The 26,054-nt window shown below is 44.0% G+C and overlaps 1 protein-coding gene across 1 annotated transcript in view; it reads right to left on the bottom strand.

The window, feature by feature from the left end:
* Nucleotides 1-8,842: 8,842 nt before the first annotated feature.
* CTXN3 (cortexin 3) overlaps nucleotides 8,843-26,054 on the bottom strand; it is a 46,307-nt gene continuing 29,095 nt past the window's right edge. Inside the window, exon 2 of the mRNA XM_063964249.1 lies at nucleotides 8,843-11,062. Within this exon, the coding sequence (XP_063820319.1) occupies nucleotides 10,722-11,062 (341 nt within the window). The 3' untranslated portion in view covers nucleotides 8,843-10,721. The remainder of the gene's footprint in view (nucleotides 11,063-26,054) is intronic.

Raw genomic sequence — 26,054 nt, 5'->3', positions numbered from 1 at the left:
TTTTTCGGGTTTTGTGTTTTGGTTTTGGGTTCGGTTCCGCGGCCGTGTTTTGGGTTCGAACGCGTTTTGGCAAAACCTCACCGAATTTTTTTGTCGGATTCGGGTGTGTTTTGGATTCGGGTGTTTTTTTCAAAAAACCCTAAAAAAAAGGTTAAATCATAGAATTTGGGGGTCATTTTGATCCCACAGTATTATTAACCTCAATAACCATAATTTACACTCATTGCCAGTCTATTCTCAACACCTCACACCTCACAATATTATTTTTAGTCCTAAAATTTGCACCAAGGTCCCTGGATGACTAAGATAAGCGACCCAAGTGGCCGACACAAACACCTGGCCCATCTAGGAGTGGCACTGCAGTGTCACGCAGGATGGCCCTTCCAAAAAATACTCCCCAAACAGCACATGACGCAAAGAAAAAAAGAGGCGCAATGAGGTAGCTGTGTGACTAAGATAAGCGACCCAAGTGGCCGACACAAACAACTGGCCCATCTAGGAGTGGCACTGCAGTGTCACGCAGGATGGCCCTTCCAAAAAATACTCCCCAAACAGCACATGACGCAAAGAAAAAAAGAGGCACAATGAGGTAGCTGTGTGACTAAGATAAGCGACCCAAGTGGCCGACACAAACACCTGGCCCATCTAGGAGTGGCACTGCAGTGTCACGCAGGATGGCCCTTCCAAAAAATACTCCCCAAACAGCACATGACGCAAAGAAAAATGAAAGAAAAAAGAGGTGCAAGATGGAATTGTCCTTGGGCCCTCCCACCCACCCTTATGTTGTAAAAACAAGACATGCACACTTTAACGAACCCATAATTTCAGCGACAGAGTCTGCCACACGACTGTGACTGAAATGACTGGTTGGTTTGGGCCCCCACCAAAAAAGAAGCAATCAATCTCTCCTTGCACAAACTGGCTCTACAGAGGCAAGATGTCCACCTCATCATCATCGTCCGATTCATCACCCCTTTCACTGTGTACAGCCCCCTCCTCACAGATTATTAATTCGTCCCCACTGGAATCCACCATCTCAGGTCCCCGTGCACTTTCTGGAGGCAATTGCTGCTGGTGAATGTCTCCACGGAGGAATTGAATCTTATATATTATATATATTGAATTAAGTCTTTTCATTTTTCTAGCGAGAGGATGAGTGCTTCCATCCTTATGTGAAGCTGAACCACTAGCCATGAACATAGGCCAGGGCCTCAGCCGTTCCTTGCCACTCTGTATCGTAAATGGCATATTGGCAAGTTTACGCTTCTCCTCAGACGCTTTTAATTTTGATTTTTGGGTCATTTTACTGAACTTTTGTTTTTTGGATTTTATATGCTCTGTACCATGACATTGGGCATCGGCCTTGGCAGACGACGTTGATGGCATTTCATCGTCTCGGCCATGACTAGTGGCAGCAGCTTCAGGACGAGGTGGAAGTGGATCTTGATCTTTCCCTATTTTTTTAACCTCCACATTTTTGTTCTCCATATTTTAATGCGCACAACTAAAAGCCACCACAGGTATACAATGTAGATGGATGGATAGTATAGTATTATATTACTTATGGAGGACGAGTGACGACACAGAGGTAGGTACAGCCGTGGCCTACCGTACTGCTATATATATATATATATATATATATATACTGTATAATAATAACGGACCTGGTGGACACTGTCAGCAGACTGCTAAACTAGTATGAAGAAAAAAAAAGCCACCACAGGTATACAATGTAGATGGATGGATAGTATTGTATTATTATATTACTTATGGACGACGAGTGCACTGACGACACAGAGGTAGGTACAGCCGTGGCCTACCGTACTGCTATATATATATATACTGTATAATAATAACGGACCTCGTGGACACTGTCAGCAGACTGCTAAACTAGTATGAAGAAAAAAAAAAGCCACCACAGGTATACAATGTAGATGGATGGATAGTATAGTATTATTATATTACTTATGGACGACGAGTGCACTGACGACACAGAGGTAGGTACAGCCGTGGCCTACCGTACTGCTATATATATATATATACTGTATAATAATAACGGACCTGGTGGACACTGTCAGCAGACTGCTAAACTAGTATGAAGAAAAAAAAAGCCACCACAGGTATACAATGTAGATGGATGGATAGTATAGTATTATTATATTACTTATGGACGACGAGTGCACTGACGACACAGAGGTAGGTACAGCCGTGGCCTACCGTACTGCTATATATATATATATACTGTATAATAATAACGGACCTGGTGGACACTGTCAGCAGACTGCTAAACTAGTATGAAGAAAAAAAAAGCCACCACAGGTATACAATGTAGATGGATGGATAGTATAGTATTATTATATTACGTATGGACAACGAGTGCACTGATGACACAGAGGTAGGTACAGCCATTGCCTACCGTACTGCTATATATATACACTGTATAATAATAACGGACCTGGTGGACACTGTCAGCAGACTTCTAAACTAGTATGAAGAAAAAAAAAGCCACCACAGGTATACAATGTAGATGGATGGATAGTATAGTATTATTATATTACTTATGGACGACAAGTGCACTGACGACACAGAGGTAGGTACAGCCGTGGCCTACCGTACTGCTATATATATATATATATATATATATATACACTGTATAATAATAACGGACCTGGTGGACAATGTCAGCAGACTGCTAAACTAGTATGAAGAAAAAAAAAGCCACCACAGGTATACAATGTAGATGGATGGATAGTATAGTATTATATTACTTATGGACGACGAGTGCACTGACGAGTCGACGACACAGAGGTAGGTACAGCCGTGGCCTACCGTACTGCTATATATAATATACTGTATAATAACGGACCTGGTGGACACTGTCAGCAGACTGCTAAACTAATATGAAGAAAAAAAAAAGCCACCACAGGTATACAATGTAGATGGATGGATAGTATAGTATTATTATATTACTTATGGACGACGAGTGCACTGACGACACAGAGGTAGGTACAGCCGTGGCCTACCGTACTGCTATATATATATATATATATATACTGTATAATAATAACGGACCTGGTGGACACTGTCAGCAGACTGCTAAACTAGTATGAAGAAAAAAAAAGCCACCACAGGTATACAATATAGATGGATGGATAGTATAGTATTATTATATTACGTATGGACGACAAGTGCACTGACGACACAGAGGTAGGTACAGCCATGGCCTACCGTACTGCTATATATATATACTGTATAATAATAACGGACCTGGTGGACACTGTCAGCAGACTGCTAAACTAGTATGAAGAAAAAAAAAGCCACCACAGGTATACAATGTAGATGGATGGATAGTATAGTATTATTATATTACTTATGGACGACAAGTGCACTGACGACACAGAGGTAGGTACAGCCGTGGCCTACCGTACTGCTATAAATATATATATATATATATATATATATATATATACTGTATAATAATAACGGACCTGGTGGACAATGTCAGCAGACTGCTAAACTAGTATGAAGAAAAAAAAAGCCACCACAGGTATACAATGTAGATGGATGGATAGTATAGTCCTGTTGGAGAAAGAGCGCTATATAAATAAAAATTATTATTATTATTATTATATTACTTATGGACGACGAGTGCACTGACGAGTCGACGACACAGAGGTAGGTACAGCCGTGGCCTACCGTACTGCTATATATAATATACTGTATAATAATAACGGACCTGGTGGACACTGTCAGCAGACTGCTAATCTAGTATGAAGAAAAAAAAGCCACCACAGGTATACAATGTAGATGGATGGATAGTATAGTATTATTATATTACTTATGGACGACGAGTGCACTGACGACACAGAGGTAGGTACAGCCGTGGCCTACCGTACTGCTATATATATAATATACTGTATTATAATAACGGACCTGGTGGACACTGTCAGCAGACTGCTAAACTAGTATGAAGAAAAAAAAGCCACCACAGGTATACAATGTAGATGGATGGATAGTATAGTATTATTATATTACTTATGGACGACGAGTGCACTGACGACACAGAGGTAGGTACAGCCGTGGCCTACCGTACTGCTATATATATATATAATATACTGTATAATAATAACGGACCTGGTGGACACTGTCAGCAGACTGCTAAACTAGTATGAAGAAAAAAAAAGCCACCACAGGTATACAATGTAGATGGATGGATAGTATAGTATTATTATATTACTTATGGACGACGAGTGCACTGACGACACAGAGGTAGGTACAGCCGTGGCCTACCGTACTGCTATATATATATATATATATATACTGTATAATAATAACGGACCTGGTGGACACTGTCAGCAGACTGCTAAACTAGTATGAAGAAAAAAAAAGCCACCACAGGTATACAATGTAGATGGATGGATAGTATAGTATTATATTACTTATGGACGACGAGTGCACTGACGAGTCGACGACACAGAGGTAGGTACAGCCGTGGCCTACCGTACTGCTATATATAATATACTGTATAATAATAACGGACCTGGTGGACACTGTCAGCAGACTGCTAAACTAGTATGAAGAAAAAAAAAGCCACCACAGGTATACAATGTAGATGGATGGATAGTATAGTATTATATTACTTATGGACGACGAGTGCACTGACGAGTCGACGACACAGAGGTAGGTACAGCCGTGGCCTACCGTACTGCTATATATAATATACTGTATAATAATAACGGACCTGGTGGACACTGTCAGCAGACTGCTAATCTAGTATGAAGAAAAAAAAAGCCACCACAGGTATACAATGTAGATGGATGGATAGTATAGTATTATTATATTACTTATGGACGACGAGTGCACTGACGACACAGAGGTAGGTACAGCCGTGGCCTACCGTACTGCTATATATATAATATACTGTATTATAATAACGGACCTGGTGGACACTGTCAGCAGACTGCTAAACTAGTATGAAGAAAAAAAAGCCACCACAGGTATACAATGTAGATGGATGGATAGTATAGTATTATTATATTACTTATGGACGACGAGTGCACTGACGACACAGATGTAGGTACAGCCGTGGCCTACCGTACTGCTATATATATATATATATAATATACTGTATAATAATAACGGACCTGGTGGACACTGTCAGCAGACTGCTAAACTAGTATGAAGAAAAAAAAAGCCACCACAGGTATACAATGTAGATGGATGGATAGTATAGTATTATTATATTACTTATGGACGACGAGTGCACTGACGACACAGAGGTAGGTACAGCCGTGGCCTACCGTACTGCTATATATATATATATATATACTGTATAATAATAACGGACCTGGTGGACACTGTCAGCAGACTGCTAAACTAGTATGAAGAAAAAAAAAGCCACCACAGGTATACAATGTAGATGGATGGATAGTATAGTATTATATTACTTATGGACGACGAGTGCACTGACGAGTCGACGACACAGAGGTAGGTACAGCCGTGGCCTACCCGACTGCTATATATAATATACTGTATAATAATAACGGACCTGGTGGACACTGTCAGCAGACTGCTAAACTAGTATGAAGAAAAAAAAAGCCACCACAGGTATACAATGTAGATGGATGGATAGTATAGTATTATATTACTTATGGACGACGAGTGCACTGACGAGTCGACGACACAGAGGTAGGTACAGCCGTGGCCTACCGTACTGCTATATATAATATACTGTATAATAATAACGGACCTGGTGGACACTGTCAGCAGACTGCTAAACTAGTATGAAGAAAAAAAAAGCCACCACAGGTATACAATGTAGATGGATGGATAGTATAGTATTATTATATTACTTATGGACGACGAGTGCACTGACGACACAGAGGTAGGTACAGCCGTGGCCTACCGTACTGCTATATATATATATATACTGTATAATAATAACGGACCTGGTGGACACTGTCAGCAGACTGCTAAACTAGTATGAAGAAAAAAAAAGCCACCACAGGTATACAATATAGATGGATGGATAGTATAGTATTATTATATTACGTATGGACGACAAGTGCACTGACGACACAGAGGTAGGTACAGCCATGGCCTACCGTACTGCTATATATATATACTGTATAATAATAACGGACCTGGTGGACACTGTCAGCAGACTGCTAAACTAGTATGAAGGAAAAAAAAGCCACCACAGGTATACAATGTAGATGGATGGATAGTATAGTATTATTATATTACTTATGGACGACAAGTGCACTGACGACACAGAGGTAGGTACAGCCGTGGCCTACCGTACTGCTATAAATATATATATATATATATATATATATATACACTGTATAATAATAACGGACCTGGTGGACAATGTCAGCAGACTGCTAAACTAGTATGAAGAAAAAAAAAGCCACCACAGGTATACAATGTAGATGGATGGATAGTATAGTATTATATTACTTATGGACGACGAGTGCACTGACGAGTCGACGACACAGAGGTAGGTACAGCCGTGGCCTACCGTACTGCTATATATAATATACTGTATAATAATAACGGACCTGGTGGACACTGTCAGCAGACTGCTAATCTAGTATGAAGAAAAAAAAAGCCACCACAGGTATACAATGTAGATGGATGGATAGTATAGTATTATTATATTACTTATGGACGACGAGTGCACTGACGACACAGAGGTAGGTACAGCCGTGGCCTACCGTACTGCTATATATATATATAATATACTGTATAATAATAACGGACCTGGTGGACACTGTCAGCAGACTGCTAAACTAGTATGAAGAAAAAAAAAGCCACCACAGGTATACAATGTAGATGGATGGATAGTATAGTATTATTATATTACTTATGGACGACGAGTGCACTGACGACACAGAGGTAGGTACAGCCATGGCCTACCGTACTGCTATATATAATATACTGTATAATAATAACGGACCTGGTGGACACTGTCAGCAGACTGCTAAACTAGTATGAAGAAAAAAAAAGCCACCACAGGTGTACAATGTAGATGGATGGATAGTATAGTATTATTATATTACTTATGGACGACGAGTACACTAACGACACAGAGGTAGGTACAGCCGTGGCCTACCGTACTGCTATATATATATATAATGTATAATAATAACGGACCTGGTGGACACTGTCAGCAGACTGCTAAACTAGTATGAAGAAAAAAAAAGCCACCACAGGTATACAATGTAGATGGATGGATAGTATAGTATTATTATATTACTTATGGAAGACGAGTGCACTGACGACACAGAGGTAGGTACAGCCGTGGCCTACCATACTGCTATATATATAATATACTGTATAATAATAACGGATCTGGTGGACACTGTCAGCAGACTGCTAAACTAGTATGAAGAAAAAAAAAGCCACCACAGGTATACAATGTAGATGGATGGATGGATAGTATAGTATTATTATATTACTTATTGACGACGAGTGCACTGACGACACAGAGGTAGGTACAGCTGTGGCCTACCGTACTGCTATATATACTGTATAATATTAATAACGGACCTGGTGGACACTGTCAGCAGACTGCTAAACTAGTATGAAGGGAAAAAAAGCCACCACAGGAGTGTTTTTCAGGCAGACAAACGTATACTGGACTGGTGGTCACTGTCAGCAAAACTGTGCACTGTACTCCTGCTATAACTGCTCCCCAGTCCCCACAATTAGGCAGTGTGAGCAGTGCACTCAGCACAGATATATCATGCAGCAGTGCAGCACACTGAGCACAGATATGGTGGAGCGTTTTTTTCAGGCAGAGAACCAACGGATTAAACTGGTGGTCACTACTATTATAATCAAAACCCTGCACTGTACTCCCTAACAGCTGCTCCCCGTCCCCAATCCTCCCCACAATTATAACGAAGTCACTCTGTGTCTTTTCTACTATAACGGAGAGGACGCCAGCCACGTCCTTTCCCTATCAATCTCAATGCACGTGTGAAAATGGCAGCGACGCGCGGCTGCTTATATAGAATCTGAGTCTCGCGAGAATCCGACAGCGGGATGATGACGTTCGGGCGCGCTCGGTTTACCCGAGCCACACGGGAGAATCCGAGCATGGCTCGGACCCGTGTAAAAAGGCTGAAGTTCGGGGGGGTTCGGTTTCCGAGAAACCGAACCCGCTCATCACTAGTATACACATGTGATATGTGCAGGAACTGATGTAAACAACCAAATAAAGCACAGAACATATTTTCACTATATAAATAACTGCTATTAAATAAATATCAATAAATATTGCTTCAAATTAAATCTCTGTTAAACAGCAGGGGTTATCAGTTAACTAATATACATGACTATAATACCACATAAAAGTGAGGGTGTAAAGAGGCTTTGGTTTAATTCATCTATTCGCGTACCCCTCTGAATTTTATGTAAACACTCAACTAGTTTTTCACAAGACTGCATACATTTTGGGGAGCCCGAAGAATTGTCCTCCCCTGGGCCTGAGCGTATATAATAATGCTTATTTTCTAAGTGTTTGCCAACAGCTCAATTTATTTTAACTGGGCTCAAGCTACATAAAACCTTATTTATTGATGTAATAGATATTTTTATTGAGGCTTTTCTGTTGTTTCATGTATCCTAATATGGTGTTAACAAAACAGATAGCTAACGTGAACAATAACAATGTCATAGGCAAATGCAGTGGGGGGGAGGGGGGGCACCCTACAGCCTGGCCAGAGGACACTACATGCAGTATATAGTGCAAAATGGAACTGCTGCACATTGCCAGTGGCAGCAGATTTTCCTACCAAGTCTGCTGTGCATGTGTCTGTGGATCTGAATGTAATTTGCATGAAGCAGTGAAAATAGTGGAGCAGTGGACAAGTGGATAAGTGACCTATAGCAACCAACTGCAAGGTGACATTTGTCAGCTAGATTCTATAAAATGACAAGTAGAAGCTGATTGGTTAACATTAGCAACTTCTTCATGGTTCACTTTTCCACTCCTTACATTGCTTGAAACATCTCACCCATTGTTTTTTATGTACATTTATTTATTAGCCAGCAACCTTCACCATAATGCATGTTGATATCAAACTCCATTTTATTAAAAAGTAAAAAAAAGTAAAAAAAGTCTCACTTGAATCTGGAGTCATTTTTACACTTTTCAATCTTCTAGTAAAGATATGAGACATACGGGGGCATCTGTAAAGATCACCCAGATGTCCTGTTCTCTGGTCAGCACTCCTATTGAAACCTAAGGTGAATATTAGCGATACTATAAATTAAGATACTCTCAAAAAAATAAAAAAATAAATCATAGTCTGAGAATTCAATTGTGCCCGAAAAATGTTTTCACCAAAAAAGGGCTTTACCGCAATTCTTTTGCCAAATGATTAATTTTTTTTGGACAATTCAATTAAAGCTGGGTTTTATTTTTCAAGATAAAATCCAATTTGTGGGCAAAACACATAGGATGCGGGATAAGTTCCCGACCTGTATGATTTCGCATTCGCGGCCACAAAAAATGGCACTTATAGGGGATTTTGTTTTGGGATCTCAGCGGGTCACGGAAAAAAATGCCAAATATGTGCTTGCATCAGGGCTAATTGGATAGTCCCCAGGGATCAATCAGCCTTGGTATATTACTGCTGCTAATTGAATTCCTCCCTATGCCTTGTATACGTGCATTGCCTAGTAATTGCCAGTATATTGTTATTCCTACATATAAAGTCATGATTTCACTAAAACACAAGGGTTATCTAAATATTCTTATCCCTCTTCTCATTTGCCTAGAAATGGTGATGTTTTGTGTATTTGGCCATCTGAGTATCTGCATTAATAATTGGTCACTGACTTGTTTAGCATAAATCAAAAAGCTCTGTGTGTCTTAGTTGTGTCAATCTGTTTTCTCTTTTCCTTCTTCCCTATAGCATAATGCAAGTGACTCTAGTTTGCAAATTATATAATTTATAACAGTAAAGGTGCATACACACAATACACACTTGCCGAGAAAATGAGCAACATTGCTAATTTTCACACTTCCTGAGCGACGTCGCTCACTTTCTCGGGAAGTATGTATGCCGCCACCGACCAGCGATGTACGGCCCTGCGGGTGGTTAACGAACTTCGCTGTCAACCGTACAGGCAGCTCAATTTGGACTATCGTCTAAGAGCTGCCTGCACGGCCTGGCCGCTGCGTGACGTCACTGAGCGATATGAAAGACATATCGCTCAGTGTGTATGCCCGGCCGCCGACCACCCCGGCCCGGGAGGGGAGACACTAGGCAACGTCACCCATAGAGCATGTCGCCTAGTGTGTACCCACCTTAACACACAGACCTTAGATTAAAAACAAAGAAAGCTCATTACAAAAATCTTTTTTTTTTTTTTTTTTTGTATATGTGTCTATAGGCTCATTTTAAATCACACATAGCTTATAAATTCGTAAACACATGGCCATTGGGAAATAGCTGAAGGGACTATTAAAGTATGCTTTAAGCTACAGTAAACTTTATTTATATTAGTGTTTGTGTATTCTCACCAGTGGTCTAATAACTGCTAAAACAGTAAATCCCTGCAACAGTGTGGGTTTGTATTTCCACTAGAACAAAAATTGCTCTTGTCTAAATCATTTGGATTATAGCCCTATACTCTATTATTCCAGTTAATCGCTCTTTTAGGATTATTTACCAGGTCTAGAAAAGCAGTGGTTGGTTTGGTCATTATGCCAGAGCATAGTCAAACTGCCCTTTTTCAAGTCCATCAACTCCATCTGCCCAGGTGGAGGTCGGCATACTCCGATAAGGGTCAAGGAGAATCCTGAAACATCTAACAATAAGAACACCCAGAATAATGAACAATAAAATCACAAAGGCAAATGTTGTCTTCTGCTCCATTGTCATTGATAAGCCGTAAGATGCATTAAGTGTGGGTAACATTGTAGAAGGTATAGTCTCTCCATCCATTGTCCAGGAAAATGGAAACAGACAATTCCACAAAGCCTTTTTTCTCCTCATCACTTCACCAAATTCATGATGGAAATATTTTGACTTGAACTGGGATCCTAAAAGTGAAAACATAAAATGAATCCAAATGGGGTCTTTAAAATACAGTATCAACATTTGCATTCTAGAGTCACGCTCTAAGGAGCTCTTAACCTTTATCTGAGACATCATACCTGCTATGGGAAGCATTTTGCAAAGGGCAGAAAAACAATCGGATGTTCTCTTGCAACTAACTGATCAGGATACAGTATGTCCACGCAAAAACATTTTTTTTACACCTAGCAAAATTATTAGGGATATGATCAGAGATTATGAGGAAGACTTCCAAAAAAATAAATTATAATTCATATTTTTCATGTCTATTTGAATTCTAAAAGATTAAGGGGACTATTTATTAACATTTATTTTTACTAAAATAATGTGAAATGGTTGTTTTCACACCATTTTCACATTATTTTAGTATCACCTAGAAAAACTGCTCCAAACCCTTTAATTGTCTTTTTTTTTTTTTTTTTTTAGTAATCCACATCGCCTTCCCCATACTTAGAATAGGAAATGAGATGTGGGCAAATTAAGAATAAAAAAAAAAAATGTAAAAAATACCGCAGTGTGCCCTGTGATAATCCCAGGCTGGCGAGATCACAGGACAGCACTGCGATGTGCACCCTTTTGCCCAGCCTTCTCTGTCCCCTGGCAGAGGAAGCTGAGCGGGGACCCGGCAGTATGATCAGCTATGTGTGTCTGATGGACACACAAGCTGATCACTTGTAAGAAAAGAAAAAGTAAATAAAAAAACCCAAAAATATACTCACCTGTCCAGGAAGCCGATGTCCGCTGCCTCGGTGAGTGCTGCGGGGCGCCGGGTCCCCCACATACTGTGCTGTGACGCTGGTGCAGTAAAGAGATGCTGCAAAGCGGCAGCACACTTTACAGCACTGAGGGTCGCAGTGCAGAAGAAATACCCGGCGCCCGGCAGCACTCACTGGAGCAGCGGACACCGGCTCCTGGACTGGTAAGTATGAATCCGGGGGTGGGGGCTCTCTATCTGGCGCGGAGGTAGTCACGATGGGGGGGGGGGACCCGGCAGGGGTGGTAGCGATGGGCGGCAGCACATGCGCCCCAGGAAATCGGGTTATTTTTTACGAAAAATGCCCCTATGATGCTGCCAAGAGGTATCGCAGGGAAAGAGCTTGACGGCAAGCTCTGTCCCTGCATGCGATATCCATCCATGCAATGTAATCAATTATCGCAGTGCGAGTTTGGTCGAGTTTATCACCTGTCATCCGCATCATTAGTTGCGGATGGTGATAAATAGACCTCATAGTATTATTTTTATTTTATACAAAGTAATTAAATTCTCAGTATACTTTAGTTGTTATTGAAGCAAATTTGTCTTTGAGATATCAGTAAAAGGATTACATAACGTATCATATATACTTTTTCTTCGCAATACTATTTATGTATATATTGTTTCTACATTTTTAATAATTCATCCAGATTTTAGAATACACAGACACACAGTTTTCAGCTTGCCTTTTTTATTGGAATTTTTGGGAAATTTTGTATTATTAAAAGGGTAACCAGAAAAAATAACAAGACCTACCGACCACCTGAGGAGCAAACTAAGCCCAGCTAAATTTCCCTAAAGAACACTTTCCAGTTTATGAAGTAGGCGGGAACATAACATCATGATGCAAATAATGTAAATAAACCCCACCCACCTCAGCACACACATCTCATCATACAAGGCATGTAAAGTATGTAAAAATTAGTTAAAGTAAGATTTTATTCTGACTACCGATTCGACAATATTAGGCACAGATTTATCAAGCTTTGGAGAGTGATATATAGCAGTGGTTCTCAACCGCGGTCCTCAATTACCCCCAACAGTTCATGTTTTCCTCACAGGATTGCAAGTGAAATAATTTGCTCCACCTGTGGGTCATTTCAAATTTGTCAGTGAGTAATGAATACACCTGTGCACCAGCTAGTTGACCTGGAAAACATGAACTGTTGGGGGTACTTGAGGACCGAGGTTGAGAACCACTGATATATAGCATGGTGATAAAGTACCAACCAATCAGCTCATAACTGTCATTTTTCAAACACAACTTGTAACATGACGGTTAGGAGCTGATTAGCTGATACTTTATCACCTTGCAATTTATCAGTCTCCAAGGCTTAATAAATCTGGGCCTTAATATGATAACTTATGAGAAATTAACACTAAAGCCCTGGACAACAGTCCTTCATTTAAATGAACATGGACATTTTATGGGACTTCAACGTTTGACAATTCCAGTGATTATTTTTCATTAAAAATTGTATTGGCCAAATAAACACATAGGGGGAATCCAATTAACTGTGAACAACTCCAGGCATGAGAAAGTGCGGATATGTACTTACGGTAATGCCAGATTCGCAGATGGTTGTTCACAACCCCCTAGGGCTGCAAGTAAAAATGTGCAATTGAGGTATTGGAATAGGCTGCGAGGTAAGCGAGTTCAGGTGCCGTTTCCGGCGTTTACATGCCATCGCAAAGGCAATTCGTACCCCTGGGAGCTGTTTGTGACTAATAGTATTCCCCACATTAGGTGAACACGTTTAAATCTGGAACCAAAAAATAAGATTTTAAACCTACTGGTAAATCTTTTTCTCGTATTCCGTAGAGGATGCTGGGCACCCGTCCCAAGTGCGGACTACTTCTGCAAGACTTGTATATAGTTATTGCTTAAATAATTATAAAATCTTATTTTCTCTTACGTCCTAGAGGATGCTGGGGACTCCGTAAGGACCATGGGGATTATACCAAAGCTCCCAAACGGGCGGGACAGTGCGGATGACTCTGCAGCACCGATTGAGCAAACAGGAGGTCCTCCTCAGCCAGGGTATCAAACTTATAGAACTTTGCAAAGGAGTTTGAACCCGACCAAGTAGCAGCTCGGCACAGCTGTAATGCCGAGACACCTCGGGCAGCCGCCCAAGAAGAGCCCACCTTTGTAGTGGAATGGGCCTTGACCGATTTAGGTAACGGCAATCCCGCCGTAGAATGCGCCTGCTGAGTTGTGTCACAGATCCAGCGAGCAATAGTCTACTTTGAAGCAGGGGCACCAATCTTGTTGGTTGCATACATGACAAACAGTGCTTCTGTTTTTCTGACTGTAGCCGATCTGGCCACGTAAATTTTCAAAGCCCTGACCACATCAAGGGACTCGGGATCCTCCAAATCACGCGTAGCCACAGGCACCACAATAGTTCATATGAAAGGATAAAACCACTTTTGGCAGGAATTGAGGACGGTTCCGCAATTCCGCTCTATCCATATGGAAAACCAGATAGGGGCTTTTATGTGATAAAGCCGCTAATTCGCCTAGCCGAAGCCAAGGCTAATAACATGACAACCTTCCAAGTGAGATTTTTCAACTCCACCGTTTTAAGTGGTTCAAACCAGTGTGACTTAATGAAACTTAACACCACGTTAAGGTCCCAAGGCGTCACCGGAGGTACAAAAGGAGGCTGAATATGCAGTACTCCCTTCACAAAAGTTTGTACTTCAGGGAGAGGGGCCAATTCCTTTTGAAAGAAAATGGATAAGGCCGAAATCGGAACCTTAATAGATCCTAATTTTAGGCCGAAATTCACTCCAGTTTGCAGGAGTGAAGGAAACGGCCCAGATGGAATTCTTCCGTAGTAGCATTCCTGGCCTCACACCAAGAAACATATTTTCGCCATATACGGTGATAATGTTTAGATGTCATGTCCTTCCTAGCCTTTATTAGCGTAGGAATGACCTCATCCGGAATACCCTTATCCGCTAGGATCCGGGGTTCAACCGCCATGCCGTCCAACGCAGCCGCGGTAAGTTTTGGAATAGACATGGCCCCTGTTGCAACCGGTCCTGTCTTAGAGGAAGAGGCCACGGATCTTCTGTGAGCATTTCCTGCAGATCCGGATACCAGGTCCTTTGTGGCCCATCTGGAACAATGAGGATTGTTCTCATTCCTCTCCCTCCTACCATTCTCAACACCTTGGGTATGAGAGGAAGAGGGGGAAATACATAGACCGACTGGAACACCCACGGTGTCACTAGGGTATTTACAGCTACTGCCTGATGGTCTCTTGACCTGGTGCAATACCTCTGTAGCTTCTTGTTGAGGCGGGACGCCATCATGTCTATCTGTGGCAGTTCCCACTGACTTTCAATCTGTGCGAAGGCTTCCTAAAGAAGTCCTCTCTTGGATGCAGGTCGTGTTTGCTGAGGAAGTCTGCTTCTCAGTTGTCCACTCCCGGAATGAACTGCTGAAAATGCGCTTACATGATTTTCCGCCCAGCGGAGAATCCTGGTGGCTTCTGCCATTTCCACTCTGCTCTTTGTGCCGCCTTGGCGGTTTACATGAGCCACTGCGGTGATGTTGTCTGACTGGGTCAGAACCGGTAGGTCGCGAAGCAATGTTTCCGCTTGCCGAAGGGCATTGTATATGGCCCTCAGCTCCAGGATGTTGATTTGAATACAAGTTTTTTTACTTGACCCAAAGACCTTGTAAGTTTCTTCCCTGTGTGACTGCTCCCCCACCTCGGAGGCTCGCGTCCGTGGCTACCAGAATCCAGTCCTGGATGGAGAACCTGTGACCCTGCAGAAGGTGAGCACTCTGCAGCCACAATAGGAGAGACACCCTGGCCCTAGGGGACAGGGTGATTAACTGATGCATCTGTAGATGTGATCCGGACCACTTGTTCCGTAGATCCCATTGGAAAGTCCTCGCATGGAACCTGCCGAAGGGAATGGCCCCGTAAGATGCCACCATCTTTCCCAGGACCCGAGTGCAGTGATGTACTGACACCTGTTTTGGCTTTAATAGGTTTTTCACCAGAGTCATTAGTACCTGGGCCTTCTCTATCGGAAGATAAACCCATTTCTGGTCCGTATTCAGAATCATACCCAAGAAGGGCAGACGAGTCATAGGAACCAACTGTGACTTCGGGATATTGAGAATCCAGCCCAGTTGCTGTGACACCTTCAGCGAAAGTGACACGCTGTTCAACAACTGCTTTTTTGATCTCACCCTTATTAGGAGATCGTCCAAGTATGGGATAATTGTGACTCCTTGCTTGCGTAGGAGCACCATCATTTCCGCCAATTACCCTGAAATTGGTAATGACAATAATGTACCGTAATTCTCAGGTACGCCTGATGGGGTGGATAAATGGGAGCATGAAGGTATGCAGCCTTTATGTCTAGATACACCATAAAATCCCCCCCTTCCAGGCTGGCGATGATCGCTCTGAGCGATTCCACCTTGAATTTGAACCTTTTCAAGTATAGGTTCAGAGATTTTAATTTTAAAATAGGTCTGACCGAACCGTCCGGTTTCGGGACTACAGCCAAGGTTGAGTAATATCCCCTTCCTTGTTGAAGGAGGGGAACCTTGAGCACCACCTGTTGGAGATACACTGTGTGATTTGTATTTAATATTATCTCCCTTTCTGGGGGAGAAGCCGGTAGGGCCGATAAGGAAAACCGGCGAGGAGGCACCTCTTCGAATTCCAGCTTGTAACCCTGAGAGACAATTTCTATTGCCCAGGGATCCACCTGTGAGTGAACTCAGATGTTGCTGAAGAGTCGAAGACGTGCTCCCACTGGGGCGGACTCCCTTAGCGGAGCCCCAGCGTCATGCAGTGGATTTAGTAGAGGCCGGGGAGGACTTCTGTTCCTGGGAACTAGCTGTGCCCTTACCTCTGGTAAGAAAGGACGCTCCTCGTACTTTCTTGTTTTTCTGCGACCGAAAGGACTGCATTTGATAATGTCGTGCTTTCTTAGGCTGTGAGGGAATATAAGGCAAAAGATCAGATTTACCAGCTATAGCTGTGGAGACCAGGTCCGAGAGCCCTTCTCCACACAATTCCTCCCCCTTGTAAGGTAAAACCTCCATATGCCTCTTTTAGTCGGCATCACCTGTCCATTGCATGTTCCACAGGACACGTCTAGCAGAAATCGACATAGCTTTGACTCTAGAACACAGTAGACCAATGTCTCTTTGAGCATGTCTTATATATAGGACAGCATCTTTTATATATCCTAGGGTCAATAACATGGTATCCTTATCTAGGGTTTCAATCTCCGCTGATAAGGTATCTGTCCACGCTGCTACAGCGCTATAAACCCCTGCCGACACAATCGCCGGTCTAAGTAGTGTACCAGAATGTGTGTAAATGGACTTAAAAGTACTTTTCTGCATGCTATCTGCAGGATCCCTGAGGGTAGCTGTATCTTGGTATGCCAGCGCTACCTTTTGGGTAAACGTGTCAACGCCTTGTCCACCCTAGGGGAGGATTCCCATCGTATCCTGGCCCTAGTAGGGAAAGGATACGCCATGAGAATTCTTTTGGGAAACTGCAGTTTCTTGTCTGGAGATTCCCGCTCTTTTTCACACAATTCATTTGGTTCATGAGAGGGGGGAAATGTTATCTCAGCTTTCTTCCCCTTAAACATGTGTACCCTCGTGTCAGGGACAGATGGGTCATCAGTGATATGCAAAACATCTTTTATTACAATAATCATATATTGAATACTTTTCTGCCAGTTTTGGCTGTAACTTTGCATCATCGTAGTCGACACTGGAGTCAGACTCCGTGTCGGTATCAGTGTCTATTATTTTGGATAGTGGGCGTTTTGAGACTCTGAAGGTCCCTGCGACATAGGGACAGACATGGGTAGATTCCCTGTCTGTTCTCTAATCTTTTGTGCAATAAATTTACCTCAGCACTTAATTCCACATATCCAGTCAGGTGTCGGCGTTGTCGACGGAGACACCACACACACACATTTGCTCCATCTCCTCCTTAGAAGAGCCTTTTACCTCAGACATGTCGACAAACACGTACCGACACACCACACACTCAGGGAATCCTCTTATCTGAAGACAGTTCCCCCACAAGGCCCTTTGGAGAGACAGAGAGAGAGTATGCCAGCACACACCCAGCGCTAATACCCCAGGAAAAACACACAATGTGTTTACCCAGTAGCGCTGTAATACTATTATTTGCTGCCAATTATGTGCCTCCCCCTCTTCTCTGAAACCCCCTTTCACCGTGGATAAGCAGGGGAGAGTCTGGGGAGCTTCCTCTCAGCTGTGCTGTGGAGAAAAGGTTGCTGGTGAGTGCTGAGGGAGAAGCCCTGCCCCCTCGGTGGCGGGCTTCTGTCCCGCTTAAATATAATAAAAACTGGCGGGGGCTCCTTATATATACAGTGCCTAGCTGTATATATATCTCTTTTGCCAGAAATGAGGTTTATATTGCTGCCCAGGGTGCCCCCCCTGCGCCCTGCACCCTTACAGTGACTGCCGTGTGTGAGGTGTGTGGGAGCAATGGCGCACAGCTGCACTGCTGTGTGTTACCTCAGTGAAGATCATGAAGTCTTCTGCCGCCTCTGAAATCTGCTTTTCTTCTCATACTCACCCGGCTTCTATCTTCCGGCTCTGTGAGGAGGACGGCGGCGCGGCTCCGGGACGAACTCCAGGGTGAGACCTGTGTTCTGACGCCCTCTGGAGCTAATGGTGTCCAGTAGCCTAAGAAGCAGAGCCTTGAAACTCACAGAAGTAGGTCTGCTTCTCTCCCCTCAGTCCCTCGATGCAGGGAGTCTGTTGCCAGCAGGCTCCCTGAAAATAAAAAACCTAACAAATATACTTTCTGTCAGAAAGCTCAGGAGAGCTCTCTGAAAAGCACCCAGTCTCCACTGGGCACAGTATTAAACTGAGGTCTGGAGGAGGGGCATAGAGGGAGGAGCCAGTGCACACCAGATCTAAAGTCTTTCTTAAAGTGCCCATGTCTCCTGCGGAGCCCGTCTATCCCCATGGTCCTTACGGAGTCCCCAGCATCTTCTAGGACGTAAGAGAAACCTAGTTTAAACAAACAGCATTTTTGTTAAGACGTAATTACTTTAAAGGTCTATCCTTGAATAAGGCTGGACAAAAAAAAAAAAAAGTACTGTAGCTCATGCAACAATTTCATTAAGAAAAATAAAACAATATAAAAAACATGTTCTGCCAGACTCTCCACTCAGCATGACCTCTTCCAGCCGGCAGACAATGATCTCCTCCAAAACTTTCAAATTAATTTACTATTGCAGTTTCCTGAGCTGAATTACTGATGGCAACAATGTTTATTTAAAGCATTAGCAATCAGACGGAAGGAGTCATGTTGGAGGGTCTGCTTTACTCAGTGCTGCAAGTATGGTGGTACGGGGTGGTACTGCATACCGGTAAGAAATTGACAGCCAGTATGCAGTACCGCCGGTCCAACAACCTTGCTTACAGCTGCTGCTGTGTCTGAGATGAGGAGAGCTAGCGCGCGAATCTCCTGCCCCTCAGCCTGGTCTCTGGCGGCGGCAGCGTGTATCTCGAATGAGGCACCGTTTTGTTAGCCAATCAAATCTCATGGACCAGCAGCAGCGGCTCCTGAAAGGCTGACAGACCGCGAGCTTTGATTGGCTCATGAACCGGCTCCTCATTTGAGATACACATCGCCGCAGCCAGAGATCGGATTGAGGGGCAGGAGAGGCACGTGCTGCACTCTCCTCCCCTCAGACATGCAGCAACAGCAGAAGTAGCGGTGAGCAGCACTGGGGGGAAGGGCATGTGTGTACCTGCCACTGTTGGGGCATATGTCTATCTGGCCCTGGGAAGCATATATGTATCTGGCACTGTGGGATCATATCTGGCACTGTGGAAGCGTATGTGTATCTGACACTGTGGGGGCATATGTGTATCTTGCACTGTGGAGGTATATTTGTTTCTGGCACTGTGGGGTCATACGTGTATCTGGCACAGTGGGGGGCATATGTGTATCTGGCACAGTGGGGCCATATGTGTATCTGGCACTGTGGGGGCATATGTGTATCTGCCACTGTGGTGCCATATCTGGCACTGTGGTGGCATATGTGTATCTGGCACTGCACAACTGGATGCATATGTGTATCTGGCACTATTGGGGGAATATGTGTATCCAGCACTCCACTATTGAGTGCATATGTGTATCTGGCACTGGGGGGGCATATGTGTATCTGGCACTGTGGAGGCATATGTGTATCTGGCATTGTGGGGGCATATCTTTCCCTGTGGGGGCATATGTGTGTCTAGCACTGCACAACTGGATGCATATGTGTATCTGGCACTATTCGGGGCATATATGTATCTAGCACTGCACTATTGGGGTCATATGTGTATCTGGCCCCCATATGTGTATCATGCCCTCATTTTCATTGGCCACGCCCTGTGTGGCATATGACCACACCCATTTTTTTGCCACGCGCGCGCACACAGTATCACTAAGAAATGTGTTCTACTTGCACCATTGGCTTTACTGTATGTTTACCATGGGTTTTTTGTTTTTTTAGATATTAATCCAGTGGTTCCTAAACTTTTTTGAATCACCGCGCCCTAGAGTATCAGAATTTTGTTTACGATACCCATAGGCCAAAAGTTTCTTATTGAGAAATAAATATTAAATTAAGTAAATTGTGTTTATATGTCACCCTTAGGTTCAATTGTGTGGTGAGAGACAAGATTTGCTTCTTTTTGTCCACATATTTTATGATTGGCAGCTACCAGCTCTGGTTTTGCCTATTACATTGACCATAAATAATTTGAATTGGTCCTAGACCACCAATCCAAGGCACCCCTGCAAGTGTCCTGAGGCACCCCAGGGTGCCACGGCACACAGTTTGGGAATCGCTCCATTAATCGTATCGGGCCTCTGGAATGCACATTTCTCCTTAGCAGTCTTAGGGTGTGTACACACGGTGAGATCCCTGCTATGTCCGATTTTGACCTATAGGTGCAAGCTGCATTAACAACCAACTGTTACGTTTTTACTTTCCTATTTGTTTCCCTTACCATATCCCCAGGAAAATTGCTGCATGCTCCAGGAAGGGGAATCAACAGCTTAATAAGATTAGTGATAATATAGCTTAAGTGGAGAAAAATATGTTTTATTTAGCCATGTACTTGTTAAATTAACAAAGCATCTAGCCACATTTCTATATAAATAACTGGTGATGATCATTCCCAGATCTGTCATGCATGGTGGAGACTGAGGTGTGCACTGTAGGCAAACCACATCACCACCACCAATGGCTCCCACTGCTGTGATGGACAGCAGATGTCCATAGACCACAGCAGGAGATGAGAGGGGGAGGCTTGTTGAATAACATGTCAAGAATGCTAATATCAAACAATACATACCTCCCAACTGTCCCGATTTTCGCGGGACAGTCACGTTTTTTGGGGACTGTCCCGCTGTCCCACCCGCGGGCCACAGTGTCCCGCGGTGGGGGGGGCAGTTGGGAGGCTCTGTCTGTCGCTGCCCTGCTTAGCAGAGCAGCGGTGAATAGACGCTGTGCGCATGCGCACAGCGTCTATTCACTGAATTCAGAGGCAGAGGGGGCATGCCAGCGGCTCACAGAGCGCTGGGCATGCCCCCTCAGTGACGAAAACGGGGCGTGGCTCGCGATCGCGGGTCCCCCGCGAAGCCATGCCCCCTTTCCTTAGGCCACGCCCCTTTTTCAGGAGCGCGCGCGACTTCGCCGCGCGTGTGTCCCGCTTTAGGAAGAAGAAATGTTGGGAGGTATGCAATAGGTAGAGTGAATGTTTCAGAATCCCTACTAATAACTTTTTATTTGGCTGGTCATCTATCATCTTTTCATAAGGTTAGATCAAATAAACATTCATGACATTGGCTCCATACACTGACAGATTTTTCATCAGCTATGCTTGATATTTATTCTTTAGAGATTGTTGCCACAAATCCTTTCTCCCCACACATTCATCAGGTTGTCTGACTACTAACCACACTTTATTTCAAACATAAGAGGTGCTACCATGCTGAGACTAGTAGTGTCACGCAGAAAAAAAGACTAAAAAGACACACTGGGGTATATTTACTAAAATTCGTATTTGTACCGATTTGGAGTGAGATTTATCACGAATGACATCGAATGTGCAAATTTGCAACTTTTTGAATTTGTTACGCCTCATTTACTAAGCTGTCGTATTTGTATTTTTCGTGTTTTCCGATGTCGATATCATTCGTGGTTTTGTAAGGTAGAATGCGGCCGATTTAGTGGTTTTGCGGCCGTGTTATGAGGTTTTCTTACGACTGCGTCACATTTCGGTTATGGCAGTGTTTTTCCGTTTCCGGGCGCGTTTTTTTTCTAAGTTTCGTTTTTGTCACTCGTCCGTGATTGGTTTGATTCGTGATGGAGGAGTGACTGTGCTCATTACTATAAAAATGCCCCCAACCCTCCGCACCTCGTGGGTTTAGCTAGTGGAGAGGTGAGAGGAAGGTGTGTTCGGAGTTGGTGAGTTTTTTGGAGTTTGTGGAGGATTTGCCACTGCGACTTCTGGGTAGGGAAGCAGAGAGAGGCATCTATGTGGCCATCCAAGACATCCAAAACCTGAGTGGACAATCCTAAATTTAAGGTGAGTGTCATGACCTGTAATCAATACAATACTGTGTTATATTACATTACAGAAACACCACTTACACATAGACGTGTATGTATATTTTAAATCACCAGAATTAAATATTTATAAAAGGTGGCTTGTGAGATAATAATGACATCGCCAGTCACAGACTGGAAGCTGCCAGTAGCCATAAAGTGAAACACAGCCAGGAGTTTGTGCAGGCCTGAGCCAGAGCGAGAGCGTGCTGGCTCAGGGTCTAGGTTCAGTTTGACAAGGTCATACAGACGGAAAAGGTTATTTACATTTAGTCGGACCATCTGTATAACCTGGTCATCAGACAATTTGTTAAAGTTTAAACGACCACTAAAAAAAAACAGCCATGCCCAGCCTACGCGGAACCTGTACAACCTGCTGACCATGTTCATTTTCCTGGACTTGGTTTATTGTAGCCTCATGGATCACTGTCAGGTATCCCCCAGCAAACAAGAAAGCAGTACTACACACGGTAGCAGCCATTTCAGAGTGAGAGAGGAGAAAAATGTGTTTGGGCCCCTTTTAAAGGCCCAAAAAGTCAGGTGTGAGTAATGTAGAATTGGCAACACATGTAAACACGCTTCTCAAAAGCAGGTCTACTTTTTTTTAGGCTTTTTGTACGATTAGTATTTTTTATCGGCCGCACATGCATTTTCACGGAAGAGATTTCAAATACGAATGCTTAGTAAATGACCGAGTTCTATACCTAAACAACCGCGTTTGACCGATGGTGTATTCATTCGTATTTTTACTACACAGCCGTAATAAAAATACGAAAGCCCTCATCACTGCCGAGATTTGTGCTTAGTAAATTCCCGAGATGACACTTTGAAGAAAAAACACCAAATCGGTCAAAATCGGGACCTTAGTAAACATACCCCACTGTTTGAAGTGTGTACCTGCATTCTTTTTCTCTTACGTCCTAGAGGATGCTGGGGACTCTGTAAGGAGCATGGGGTATAGACGGGCTCCGCAGGAGACATGGGCACTATAAAGAATTTTAGAATGGGTGTGCACTGGCTCCTCCCTCTATGCCCCTCCTCCAGACCTCAGTTAGATCATGTGCCCAGAGGAGATTGGGTGCATTACAGGGGAGCTCTTCTGAGTTTCTCTGAAAAAGAATTTTGTTAGGTTTTATATTTTCAGGTAGCACTGCTGGCAACAGGCTCCCTGCATCGTGGGACTGAGGAGAGAGAAGCAGACCTACTTAAGTGATAGGCTCTGCTTCTTAGGCTACTGGACACCATTAGCTCCAGAGGGAGTCGGAACGCAGGTCTCCCCTCGCCGTTCGTCCCAGAGCCGCGCCGCCGTCCTCCTCACAGAGCCGGAAGATAGAAGCCGGGTGAGTATATGAAGAAAGAAGACTTCTTAAGCGGCAGAAAACTTCAAATCTTCCCTGAGGTAAGCGCGCAGCGGTAACGCTGCGCGCCATTGCTCCCACACACAACACACACTAGCAGGCACTGATGGGTGCAGGGCGCAGGGGGGCGCCCTGGGCAGCAATAAAAACCTCTAAATCTGGCATTTATAAGTCTATGGGCTGCGGAGGCAGTAATTATATAAATCCCCCGCCAGTTTTATACTTTGAGCGGGACCGAAGCCCGCCGCTGGAGGGGGCGGAGCTTGGTCCCTCAGCACTAACCAGCATCATTTTCTCCACAGAGATCTGCAGAGAAGCTGGCTTCCCGGTCTCTCCCCTGCTGAACACGGTGACACAGGGCTGAAAAGAGGGGGGGGGGGGGGCACTTGTAAGGCGCAGTGAGTGTATTACACAGTAAATAATATATATAAAAGCGCTATATTATCTGGGAAATTGGTTCCAGTGTCAGTTGGCGCTGGGTGTGTGCTGGCATACTCTCTCTCTGTCTCTTCAAAGGGCCTTCTTGGGGAACTGTCTCCTTATAACTATATCCCTGTGTGTGGGGGGTGTCGATACGAGTGTGTCGGCATGTCTGATGCAGAAGGCTCAGCTAAGGAGGAGGTGGAGCAGATGATTGTGGTGTCTCCGTCGACAACGCCGACTCATGATTGGATGGACATGTGGAATGTTTTAAATGCAAATGTGACCTTTTTACATAAGAGACTGGACAAAGCAGAGTCCAGGGAAAAAGCAGAGAGTCAATCCACGGCTTCGACTGGGTCACAGGGCCCTTCTGGGTCTCAAAAACGTCCCCTATCCCAAATAGCAGAAACTGATACCGACACGGATTCTGACTCCAGTGTCGACTACGATGATGCGAGGTTACACCCAAGGGTGGCCAAAAGTATTCATTATATGATTATTGCAATAAAAGATGTTTTGCATATCACAGATGACCCCTCGGTCCCTGAACCGAGGGTGCGCATGTATAAGGAAAAGAAACCTGAGGTAACCTTTCCCCCATCTCATGAGCTTAACGAGTTATTTGAAAAAGCTTGGGAAACTCCAGATAAAAAACTGCAGATTCCCAAGAGGATTCTTATGACGTATCCTTTCCCTGCACAGGACAGGGTTCGTTGGGAATCCTCACCCAGGGTGGACAAGGCTTTAACGCGCCTGTCCAAGAAAGTGGCGCTACCGTCTCCGGACACGGCAGCCCTCAAGGATCCTGCTGATCGCAGACAGGAAAAAACTTTAAAATCTATTTATGCGCATACGGGTGCTTTACTCAGACCGGCAATAGCATCGGCATGGGTGTGTAGTGCAGTTGCAGCTTGGACAGATACCTTGTCAGCTGACCTTGATACCCTAGACAGGGATACCATTTTATTGACCTTAGGTCCCATTAAAGATGCAGTCTTATATATGAGGGACGCTCAAAGAGACGTTGGGCTGCTAGGTTCGAGAGCCAACGCCATGGCGATTTCTGCTAGGCGAGCCCTGTGGACCCGCCAATGGACGGGTGATGACGACTCAAAGAAGCATATGGAGGTTTTGCCATACAAAGGTGAAGTTTTATTTGGGGAAGGTCTCGCGGACCTGGTTGCCACAGCTACCGCGGGTAAATCTACCTTTTTGCCTTTTGTTCCCCCACATCAAAAGAAAACTCCACAATATCAGATGCAGTCCTTTCGGTCACATAAGTCCAGAAGAGGTCGGGCTCATCCTTCCTCGCCAGAGGTAAGGGTAGAGAGCACCTGCTCCAGCTAGTTCCCAGGAGCAGAAGTCCTCCCCGGCTTCTACTAAATCCACCGCATGACGCTGGGGCTCAACTGAGGGAGTCCGCGCCGATGGGGGCACGTCTTCGACTCTTCAGCCAGGTCTGGGTTCTGTCAGACGTGGATCCTTGGGCGATGGAAATTGTATCCCAAGGCTACAAACTGGAATTCGAAAAGAGGTGCCCCCTCGCCGATTTTTCAAGTCGGCCTTGCCAGCTTCTCCCCCAGAGAGGGCAGTAGTGTTAGCTGCAATTCAAAAGCTGTGTCAACAGCAAGTGATTATCAAGGTTCCCCTAGTCCAACAGGGGAAAGGGTACTATTCAACCCTGTTCGTGGTCCCGAAGCCGGATGGCTCGGTCAGACCCATTTTAAATCTAAAATCCCTAAACCTGTACTGGAAAAAGTTCAAATTCAAGATGGA

Source organism: Pseudophryne corroboree, chromosome 1 (genome assembly GCF_028390025.1).
Source record: "Pseudophryne corroboree isolate aPseCor3 chromosome 1, aPseCor3.hap2, whole genome shotgun sequence".
Classification (NCBI taxonomy): Eukaryota; Metazoa; Chordata; class Amphibia; order Anura; family Myobatrachidae; genus Pseudophryne; species Pseudophryne corroboree.
The sequence above is the reverse complement of the archived record's forward strand: the minus strand, read 5'-3'. Positions and strand labels throughout refer to the sequence as shown.